This window comes from Aplysia californica, unplaced genomic scaffold (genome assembly GCF_000002075.1).
Source record: "Aplysia californica isolate F4 #8 unplaced genomic scaffold, AplCal3.0 scaffold00040, whole genome shotgun sequence".
In the NCBI taxonomy this organism is placed as follows: Eukaryota; Metazoa; Mollusca; class Gastropoda; order Aplysiida; family Aplysiidae; genus Aplysia; species Aplysia californica.
In genome coordinates, this window is record NW_004797310.1 from 1607219 (window position 1) to 1619223 (window position 12005).

General features: G+C 39.9%; 1 protein-coding gene and 1 long non-coding RNA gene across 2 annotated transcripts in view; one reads left to right on the plus strand and one right to left on the minus strand.

Annotated features, from left to right (window-relative positions):
• Nucleotides 1–2457, plus strand: part of LOC118479206 — a 105360-nt gene extending 102903 nt beyond the window's left edge. The window contains exon 3 of the long non-coding RNA XR_004859550.1: nucleotides 1493–2457. This is a non-coding gene — a long non-coding RNA (uncharacterized LOC118479206). The remainder of the gene's footprint in view (nucleotides 1–1492) is intronic.
• LOC101849591 (GPI mannosyltransferase 3) overlaps nucleotides 1–12005 on the minus strand; it is a gene marked incomplete in the record, with an annotated part of 16287 nt that extends 4282 nt beyond the window's left edge. Inside the window, 9 exon segments of the mRNA XM_013091558.2 lie at nucleotides 1173–1701; nucleotides 2540–2797; nucleotides 3327–3488; nucleotides 4853–4962; nucleotides 5502–5618; nucleotides 8629–8746; nucleotides 9037–9197; nucleotides 9592–9804; nucleotides 11911–12005. Of these exon segments, the coding sequence (XP_012947012.1) occupies nucleotides 1173–1701; nucleotides 2540–2797; nucleotides 3327–3488; nucleotides 4853–4962; nucleotides 5502–5618; nucleotides 8629–8746; nucleotides 9037–9197; nucleotides 9592–9759 (1623 nt within the window).

The window sequence follows — 12005 nt, forward strand, 5'->3', positions numbered from 1 at the left end:
AAGAAAGAAAAAAAGAAAGAAAGAAAGAAAGAAAGAAAGAATGAAAGCTAGAATAAAATCTAGAAAAAAAGAAAGGTAGAAAAAAAGAAAAAGTATTTATGTAAGTATTTCCACAAACTATATGTTAAACAGAAGAACATAGATTTTATTCTGAGAAAAGCCAAAACAAGAGACAGAAATGACAGAAAAATAATAAAGTAGGATTTATAAGATTGACACCTTTCATTCCTCCCTGCCGTGTCTAGAAATGAAAGAAAATACAGCTTAAAACTTGTCAACAAGAAATCGGCTCCCTCCAAAACTTAAGAAAATTGAGACGCCAACAGCAGTCTAAGACGGCCAAGCATTGTCGAGGAGGAAAGTGGCCGCCTCATACAGACGGCTGTCTTCCACTGTGTCATTATATTATAAGAAATACGCAAGTGAGGACATGGGAAGTGACCTCTAGTACAGGAGATTTTCTTATACAGGTGGCCATCACAGCAGGTTTGACTGTATTTCTAATTTATCATCACATTGCTGCTACAGACAACAGAGAAAAACACACTGCAGTGCTAAATATTCACTACCATTTCTGACGTGTTCATGGCTTTCATGGATCCCTATGCACACTTCATGCAATCCAGGTGCTCACACATATTGTAAAAACCACGACTCCTGTTTAGTTCTAGTTTCAGTAAGAGTTTTACGGCACTTTGCAACAGAATAGGGTCATATTAGTGCCAAAGATTAGAGGTGTTACAAGAAAGTAACAAAGACAAAAAAGGAGGAAGAGAGATAAGGACGATAGATGTCTGACAGGAAAGAAGAAACAAAACAGCACTAGAGCACCCACCAACCATCCACATGACTCCTGTCAAACTGTGGTTTTATAAAGGTAGGCATCGAAATAACCCAGCTGTACATGTCCTAAAAATTGTCAGGGAGGGGGGGGAAAGTTAAGACTTGAACCACATACAGTCCGACCTGTCCCAGACAACCATACATTGTCAGGGAGAAAAGTGATCATCTTAGACATGGGGCCCTCTTGAACAGTGTCATTCTAACAGACGGGAAGTGGGAAGTTGCCGTTTGAACAGAGGTGATAGTTTTTGACATGTGTTCATTAGAGCAAGTTTATCTGTAATTGTAAAATTAAAAAAACCACAATCCAAAACATCTCACAAACTCACTGAAGGGCTCATTGTTTCCACTCTGTCCTTCCTCTCATTTTCTTCCTTCAAAATCCCTTCTTTTGCTGCTGTCAAACTTTCATTTGAACCCGGGCCCTCCTCCTTCTCGAGACTTTTCGGGGAGGACTTCACTTCCCCTGTTCCATCTGTATCGCTGACTTCTTTTGGTGCAGACTCAGAGGACAGATTCAACCCTGCGTCTTTCACACCAGATTTTGTTTCCTCAATATTTTCCTTTCCTGTATCTTTCTTTTCGAGCGTAACAGTCTTTTCTTTATCGTCTGTCTCCGAATTTTGCTTCTCTTTCCCTTCCATTTCAGAAGGAGGTGACTCAGAAGCTGACGCTGCGAAATCTTCTTTTTCCGCGTCAGAACTTGTGTTTGCCACAGTTTCGCTCTCCATGCTCTTCGGAGTTTTGAACTTCCTCAGCGGAGGCTTGCTGCAGAGATGCTGGAAGTACACACCACAGTAGTGCATGGCCAGGGGGACAGCAGGAAGGATGAAGCGAAACTCCTTGTGAGGGAGGAAACTGTGAAAGAACAAAATATAATGATAAAAACAATAGACATAAAATAAGTTCAGTATTACCATGATTATTATGTATGGACTCCAAGTTTACCTCAGTCTCCAATAATAATGCAGTGAAATTCAAAAATGTAATATTCCTTCATTATGTTGTTGTTATCGCAACAGAAATGAGTAACAAAGAATACATTTCTCAGTAAGCCTCAATCCAATTATGAAAAAACTTGCCCGTCCCACTGATTTAGCTAAGTGCGTGCTAGACCGTATGATTTAAGAATGATGAATAAGAAAAAAATCCAGACATAAGAAGCTTTCCCTGACATTGATTGTGCTGCTGTTGTTTACTCTTCATTTTTGTCTGAAGCACAAAACAGAACCTTGATTCTCACCAATCAATGTCGATATTTCTAATAGAATGACTTGATGGAAACATCAGCAAAAATTAATTTTGTACTGCTCTGAGTCTAAGAAATAGTGTTCGTTTTCTTTGAACATGTTATTGAATTATCACTGTTGCAAGTAAAACGGTCAACTCAGAGTGCTGTGAGCAACTGTGTACTGATACTGACAAAACGCCTTTTTTTTATTTACAGCAGTTTCGAGATAAAGAGACTTTTTCTCAGCATAACCATTCAAAAAAGGCATTATTGTGAAATTTGATTTTCAAATTTATTCACAAACTAGTCACAGTTTCACTTTGATTTTTTTTCTCACAAGTAGGGTAATTGATCAGGCTTTTGATTTATCAAATAAAAAATTTTGGCATAAAAAATTTTAAAAGGCGTTTTGTCCGTTTACAGCAAAACTGTGTACTGTTGCTGATGAAACACGCTGAAACTAACCTGTGGGTTGCCAGGATCCACAAGATAATCCACAGCAAGACTTTATTCTTGGCCCTCCACGCCCCGAGAAAGAACGGGATGACCAGAGTGCCCATCACGACAGGAACGCCCTGCAGGAAGTACCAGTGCCAGGGGTGAGTCCCGTAGATACTGGCACCACCTTGCACAACGTTGAACCACAGGAAGTTGAAGTGAACCACAGTCCAGTGGCCATACCAGATCCGGTCGACGACCACCGATCCTCCAAATGACAGTCCACTGAAGAATTAGCGAAGCAAAAAAGACCATTAAGAGTAAAACACATTAAACAAATAAAGAGTATAGTATGCACGGAAATAACGAAAACAAAACAAAAACAGTCAAACACATTCCTTTTTACAAAGTATACGAAACCTGTTACTCAAACACTGATAAAAATCATTTTTCCTTTCTTCTCCAAGTATCCAGACATTGTTATTTACAAGACCTAGGCATTCAAAAGTGACTTGTGTGCTGCTCTATAAGAAACGGGTAAGACAAAAAGATATTCAAGAACTGATTAAGAAGTGCACAACACAAAAAGAGTAAATGCTACAAAACTAGACTTTTTTCTAGATCAAATATACAAAATTAACCACCACCCACATGCAGTTACTAAAACACAGTCTTAAGACCATTTTATTCACCGCAATCTTTTTCAAGTTTTCATCTTTTTCTTTGACAAATTGCTTTACAGATGTTCATCTAAACAGCTGTTGGATTTACTTGGCATTCATATTTAATCAATAATGTGGTTTGAGCTACCTACCCCACAAAAACATAAGCGTTGAACACAGACTGGAAGGCCATTGACCCATAGAGCCTCTGCAAGTGCCAGGAGCACAAGAGAATCCATATAAGAGCAGCCGTAGGGCGAACGATCACTGACAGCGCAGCCAGTATAAGAAACTTGTAGACATCATTTCTTTTCCTGTGGTAAATATAATTTTTTGCATATATTTAGTATAAAGCTGGAAGTGATGCACATGGACAGATATGATAATTTCTTTTTTTACTTTTGCCTATATGTTTGAGTTATGGTTCATCAACAAATTAACATCCATTAAATAATTCCAAAAAAATGCAGCAAACAAGAACAACAGAGCGATGAAGAAGAAGTAGAACTTACTCACCAACTATCTGATTCTTTTTTAACTTTGAAAGAAAAGACCCCAGACAGAAATGCTACAAAAGAAGGAAAGGAAAAGGAGTGGGGCTAAGAGAAGTTTGAAATCGTAAACACTTTGCAAAAATTATTTTGATCCAGTTACTTAGGTGTGTGATGTCAGTAAAATTGTTTTTAATGTGCGGAGCAATCTGGAGTGCAGTTTAAGGCAAATTACATAGGTAAAAGTTTGACTTCAAGGGGTAGAGATAAGAAAAATACTCTAAAATTCTTTAAAAACAATCTTGAATTAGAAGAGAGAGCACAATATCTAGTTCTAGGCGTGTCTCATTATTTCCAGAAAGGGTCACTCTAACAAAACTCGTACTAGAGAAAATAACATACTGCTGGACAGCAAATCGAAATCTCTACATATTTAAGCATTGTGCTGATTGATTGTCTCAACACAATGATCATTGTACAGCAGAGTGTTAGAAATGAAGAGAGGGGACAGGGTGCTCATGACACACTTAGAGTCATTAGCATTAGCCCAAGAGTGAAATGTACTGGTGTGAGATTTTTTTCTCCATTTTTTTTAAAGTATGTACCTTAACAACTTCATTGACTCAGTTTAGATCATTTAGGAGACGGGCTCCCAACTCTGCCTGTTAGGATCAACCCAGACTGAACGGGATACATCTCAGCAGACAGATCGAGATACCCGATAAAAATTCCCTTACCACTTGGGAACTGACCTCAGGTCTCCGGAATGAAACAGCAAAGCACCTAACCACTACACCACAGACATCCGTCTAGTGTAGAGTGGTTTGACGTCTGTGCCACCACATGCTTGTTATCTACTGCATTAATTCCAGCATCGCCGAGTTACATACGCAATGCAAATGGTTTTCTGGCTATTATAAAAATTTTATTATATGAGCCTTTTTATTCTAGTATCATGTTTTTGGAAGGAATAAAAAGGAAAAACAGAATGGAGAATAGTCTTTTAACTGTGAGTTCTTATTATTTCAGCTGTCATCATAAACATATCCCACTGTAACAATTAGGCAACAAAACAGAAAGAGCACCACTCCACAGCACCCACCAACCACCCCCTCAATAGAGAGTGATAAGAGACGTAGAAACAAGTAAAGCCTGGAGACCACACAAAAAATAACAAAGAGTCTTACGAAGCACTGTCTGGCCAAGGGAAGTAACTGAGGGCTCCAACTATCAGAGCCGTCTCTGTGGAGTTGCTGAGAGTTCGGGTGCAGCAGTAGATAGTGAACCAAGACAGGAGCTGAGGAAAATATTTTAGCATTTCATTTTCATTGTAGTGCTATTATTGTATCGCTGCTTTTTTTGCAGCAGTTTTTACTTTATTTTTTTACCAGTTGCAGTTGATGCTGTTACCATTGGTCTTCTTCTTTTGTATGCTATGATAAAAATCTTCAAGGTGATAGTAAAACGGTACAGAATTTGAGGAAAATATTTTATTATCATTGTGGTGTTATTGTTGCACTTGTAGCTATATTTGTTCTTTCTGTATTGCTGCTGATATTGTCATTGCAATTGCTGCTGTTATTTTTAATCATTTGTATGCCATATATATAAAATATTTGAGAAGGAAATTAGTAAAATATATTATACCAGAAACAGTTTTGAAGATTAATGTGTATCCATCTCAATAAAAAAAGATGCTAAAAGATTACATACTGTGCAATAATCATAAGTACAGTAATCAAACACCCAACAAAGCCAAAAGACATTTCTGTGACATAATGTAGCTCAAAATTCTAGTACCATCATGCACTTGTCTCTGTGCCGATTCACTCTCACCTGGCAAAGCAGTGACCACTGGGCAGTAGCTCTGCCACTGAGTCGACTGGACAACTTGTACAAATGTAGGTCCCCATAAGCTGCTATAACGGCTTGTACTAGTCTGGGAGCTTTGATCTATTGATGAGAAAAATGAAAGTGATATGGTAAGTGAGTAAGTGAGTCAGTCAGTCAGTAAGTGAGTGAGTGAGTGAGTGAGTGAGTGAGTGAGTGAGTGAGTGAGTGAGTGAGTGACTCAGTAAGTGAGAGAGTGAGTGAGCCAGCCAGCCAGTATTTATTCAGGGTTTAAGGGCCACTGGCCCACATCACATAAAACACAGATTTTAGATAAGAGACTTCCATGATCACAGCATAAATCATAAATGCTAATATGCTAAAACACTTCAGTGCTAATGCAAAACATCATATTGAATAACATATCCAGTATATTTCACAAATAAGACCATTCATTACTAAAAATGTAAACAGTATACAAAGCATTTGAATATACGCACTGAACGTAGGTGGAAATGGTCCGTGAAATTGAAAAAAACAACAAACAGACACAACTAGTAAGCGATATTGAGAATAGAACTTGTTTGAGCAAAACAATATGATCAAATGTAAGTCAGTCCAAGAGGTTGGAAAGTTCTACAGGAAAAGTATCCAAATTGGAAAATGTAAAGACAAAGTTGCTCTTAAGAAAACATAAAATTGATGAAAATGGCCAGTAAAGAAATGGAAAAGTGCATTGAATTCTCCATTAACAAATCCTCAAGGAATCAAAGCAGCTTAAAGCAAAAACCACCAAAAAAAAAAGTTTAAAAGAAATTTAGGTAGCCTAAAAAATTGGTAGATATACATTGAGAACTCTGTTTCAGTTGATTATAGTGGTAAGACAGATTTTGGTCACACTCTGTAGTCCACGGCGCCCACGGCAAACCAAAATACATGGAGTTTCCTAGAGTCTAGTAAGTGTAGTGTAACCAAAGATTCTCTACTACTGTTTCTCTGTCTAAGATCCCAGTGCTCGGTAGCATGGGAAATATGGGATCTTAGCCGACAAAGCCAAGGAAGAATCTACAGTGACCCATGAACTGACGTGACCCCTGGGTGAGTTTATGACATATGGCGAGCAAAGAGTGGTCACCTTGATGACCAATCACAGTAGCATGAGGCATGCCATACACTCATTAGCCTATCGTGAGTCTCGAGATCTTGATCTACGTTTATCCAGCTGCCCCTCCCCTTTACCTGTCCAAAAATTATAGCCTTCCATCTTTGATTGAGTCTCTCCCCCCCCCCCCCCCCACCCCTGCCTTTGTCATTATGCACCATTACGTTAAGACCACACCAATTAAAATTCAGGCTGTCTCGCAAATTCGGGAATAGAGAAAAACTGCCTTCAATGGTCAGGGAAGAGTTCACAGTTCGATGTGATCCTGCCTGGAGCAAACTTGTAGGCCCTACCCACCCAGCGAGTGATGTAAGTTTAGGTGGCGAGCTCAGATGCGAGTGCGATGTTTAGGGAAAAGAAACGCATCGGTCAGTTCACACCTCGGTGTGATCCTGTCTGGGGCAAACATTGTACCATTTCATGGAGTTTTACAATGCTTGTGCGATCACATTCACGAAAGTGGCTGATCTTTAATGCGACGGGCCGTTCTTTGATCTCCGCAAATTATGATCAGAAATACCGGCACTCACTCTTTCATTAAGCTTCAAAAGTACTCAAAATGTACTTTAAAAATACTCAAAAGTACTTTTATAAAAAGTATCGGAGTAGAGTAAAAGTACTGGTTCTCAAAAATGTACCAGAGTACAGTAAAAGTACCGAAAATTGTCATGTAAGTACAAGTACCAGAGTACTTGTACTCCGTTACAACCAGCTCTGAAAGGAATATAATATCAACATCAAAAGAGAGAAGAAATAAGAAAAGATTCAAGATACTCTTTTAAGAATTTTGAAGAAATACACTTTCCCCTTCTGATATACAAGGAACAGAAAATCTGATATTTAGCGTACAGTATTGAAAGTATGTTGAGAACAAATACAAAAGATCATGTGCTATCGCAATTTATATTTTGCACTAAGCAGGGTTTCAAAATACACATGAGAAAACAGAACATGTAGGATTTTTGTTGTATTATAGATATAATATACAATTGTTTCTGCCTAAACATACGGGCTCCAAAGGGTGCATTATGTGAACCTATGCAAAAGGGAAAAGAGATGCAACCATCACATTTCCTAGATATTTTAATGATTACTGTTACTTCCCTTGGGGGGGGAGGGAGTTTGCTTTCACTAAAAATACGATGAAACCTGACTGTTTTATAAAGGATTCCTTGATCCAGGTTACATTTACAAAGGTGTTGAAAGAGTGTTGAAAAAAGTAGAAAAACAAACTCACTGTACAAATGTTTACTAATATGTTGGGAACAGAAACGAAGAAACAGTTGATGATATTCACAGGGAAGAGCGCTCAGCCATGCAGATTTCCAAGTGACCACTACTGACTGGCTAATTGCAATGCGGTAAATGCATGGATGACACCAGACATTCTGAGAGACTTTTCCTAGTGATCCATTGAACAAGTACATTATAAGTTTTTCCAGCCCAGCTGATTACTAGACTACATCATTAATCCTACAGGCCTATCTAATGTTCCATAGCATTGACACATGGTGCGCATCACAGGCTTAACTAATCACCAAGACTAAATGAGACACCTTCACTCAAAGAAGGATATTAAAAAGATATTTCAGTCACCCCCCAAATATATTGCTCGCCCTGTCCTATGTGTTCGTAAGTTGTAAACATGCTGTCCACCACTTTCATTGTGCTGTGGGAGTACCTGTCTCACCAAGTATCCAGTTGTCTAGACTTGTCTTTATTACCATAATGCATGCTGTCTGGATTGTTGCAAAGCTCTACCTGTTGGCCTGTATCACAGAATGAAGTGTACATTTAGAGGAAGTGACCATGCATTCTATGTTTAAAGTTTTAGAAAAAATGAAAGCTTGCGTTTGAGCAGAGCTTGCCTTTGTATGGCATTCGTTTAAGCGGAGACTACTGTATTTCAAACCAGTCATGAAGAAAGCTTGCCACAAAAGGATTGGATTTACAAAATGAATGTCACTGTACCAGCATAACCCTTGAGTCAATGCCCAGGAAGTAGAGAATCTTGTAGAGGGTAGCAAACACAAGGGGATACGAGTATCCGCGCAACCCCTCTCTCCATTCCCAGGTCATGTAGCCGTACCTACAATGTACATAACAACAGATCATAAGTACAAAGCAAAGTTTCAGACACTAAAAAAATATCATTCTCTTCTAAGGGATAAAGCTGTAGACTAAGAGGAATGTCACAGATAATCCGTAAGTGCCACTTTATACTGACATGCCCCAGCATAAAAACACTTTAGCTTGACAATTCCAAAATTTCTTTGTAAAATTAGGCAGGGTAAACTACTTGTGAGAAATTCACCTGGTGGTAAAAGGGTTAAATACTTTAAACATTTTATTGACAAATGATACACCCTACATACTTACCCAAACACCATCTTATGAGCAACTTCTAACGACTGCCAGTACTCATCAGGCACAAACTGAGTTTGAATGAGCAGTGCATTCGCGCAGCGGATTACGATCAATGCAAGAAACAAGGAACGACTGTTGGACATCAAGCGCCTCAGCACTATGGGTCCAAGCACCTGTCCACAGAAAAAGAGAATATGTCACAAACTATTAGGGGATGAAGATAAGACTTGAATAAGAAATGCCCCTTTTTCTCTCTTCCCCATTCACTACCTTTCTCTTGGACATCCAACATCACAAATTTTCAAAATTACACCATTAGATAAGTAAATGTGTCTGTAAAATTTCGACTTTCTTCAGCTTATCCATTAAATTAGACAAGATATTCAAAATTTTAATTCATGGAAGTTTACTTTTTATTAGTAAACAAATTATTAGTTTCAAAAGTTTTCACCGTTCTTTGTTCAAATATGCCTAAAATAATATCCTTAAACCTTTTACTCTGATTCAAAAGTTTTCTTTACATGAGAATTCAGCATCCTGCCATGACACATTACATACTCAACTCACCTTATCATCAAACATGTAGCAATGATCCTCAACCTCAGCAGCAGCTATTTCTGCTTCAGATGCAACAACAGGTTTGGGATTTTCCTCCCTTATCTTTTGCAGGGCTATGGCTACCTGTTTCCCCTTCCTCCGCCTAATTGTAGACATTGTTTTGCTTTCCTTTGTCATTTTGAGACAACAGCAGTGGCACTAAGAGTCAACACACCAAGAAACCTGAAAGGAAAATATATAAGAGAATTATAACCCATGTCTCACTATTCTCACCCCCCTCGTTTTATCGGAAATGACCCTAGAGGGATCAGGACTGAGGTTAGCAGGCATTACCCTGGGGAGGGGGGTCAGGGCTGATGCTCCACAGCATTAAGTTCATCACTCTTCGAGTCCGAATAGTCACTACAGGCCTACACTGTGCTACTCATTGATTTCAAATGGCCACCTTTATTCTGTGACTCTAATTTTAACCCATGTCTCGCTATTCTCACCCGGGGTGAGAATAACCCATGTGTGGGCATGAGATGAGGACTCCCCCCTGACCTCTCGCAGGCCGATAAAATCACCTAGGCCCTTGGTGGCTTACCGTATGTGGTTGGGAACGAATAATAATAATGTAAAGACATTTTTCGCCTCTCCAGTAATTAAAAAAAGGCTCGCTACTGAGCGGGATGTGGGACCGGCCGCCGGCTGGACCATTCGTTGTTTACACACTTAACGATGACAGGCCTCTCACTCTCTGCCTGCACACAATCAATTCTGGTTCAAGGAACAGAGAGCGTATATACAAACATAACGAGACACAAGCACGAGACAATAAGTGCTCTGGTACGACAGTAGAAGGGTTGTAAATTAAATTCAGACCAAATGGGTGACAGCGTTAAATTGTGTTAACTAGTTTAACAATTAAACAATCCAAGCTCTTTTCTTCACTTTCATTTTTTTCTTTTATTCTTTCTCTTGGTTTTTTTCTTGCCTCTGAGCTTCTTCCCCCTTTTCTTGAACATATTTGGTAGAGTTGGGGCGAGCGGACGGACGGGTTCGTTACTTGCGGACTCAGTCAGAGCGAGCGGGTAATGGACGGCCATGAGAACGAACTGCGAACTTCAAGACAGTTCGTTTTTTGGGTCCACTCAACAATTTGACTCTCTCAGCGAGCGGACTGCGGACCTCAAGCCTCAAGATAGTTCGTTTTTTGGGTCCGCTCCACAATTTTATTCACTGGGATGGCGGGCAAACAAACGAACTCTAGCAGATGAGATACTCGACACAAGGTTAGGTCCACGGTCTATTGTTTGTTAATTAGGCCTAATGTTTCAAGCCACTAGCCTAGCGGTGCCACAGGGAGTGAGAGAGGCTGATGACGTAGTATTATATGTGTAACCTTTCACCTCGTGTGTGGGGCAAACTGTGTACATTCCAATTATCGCAAAGGCCGGGGGGGGGGGGGGGAAGAAATTTCCGCCATGAACGCCTAGCTACAATGTGAGGCAGGAGGGTGATTTTTTCATTTATTTTTTTGGGGGGGGGTCGCGGGGGGTTGTAAGTTGTATGCAATGGAAGGAGTCGCTACCGTCCGTCCGTCCGCCCACTCGAATGCATGGAGTCTCTCGGTCCGCCCATCCGCTCGCTCGCTAAACGAACTGTTGTCTCTGTCCGATGTGTACCGAGTAGCGAACTACTCTTCACAAGCGGACTGTTCATTACCCGTCCGCTCGTTTGCGGGTAGTGCCATCGAGTAGTTCGTTACTCGTGGACGCTAATTTTGCGAGCCCGACCCAACCCTAATATTTGGAGATTGGAGCCAAAAAAGAGCCAGACGGCCCAGAGAGCCAAATGAAATTCTCCAGGCCAGACACGATCCAAAAGAGCCAAGTTTCTGGGATTTGGGTCCAAACGACAACCCTGACTGTGACTAATATAGTCTATAGTAGTCTCCGCCTGAACACACGGTGTTTGCGAGGGCTCCTTAGCGTGTGTTTACATGAACCTTGCAAAGAACTGGCATTACATAGGGCCTACTACCAGATCTATGGGGCGGCTTCAACTTCAACCTAAATTTCTAGTCAAGTAGATATCTAGATATAGAATCTAGATCTAGATCTAGTGTGAAAGGAATGATTTGTTGTCGTTGATTCATCACAATACAATTCAATGACAATCATATCATATTATCCATCATAATCAATCATTGCAGCTATATAGATCTACATCATATGTAGATTTAGATAGATTCTAACAGATCCTGATCAATCTTGCTTTAATACACGCGTCGTACGTGCAGCAAATGGAGTGCAATTAATATATCAAAAGCAGAAATCAACCCACCTTTCACTTTCTGCGCGATTTCGTGAAAATAAAGCAAAATAAAACTGTTGGGCAAGTCTGTGCGCTCCCTTCCTTGATGGTTGTTACAGCCGCTT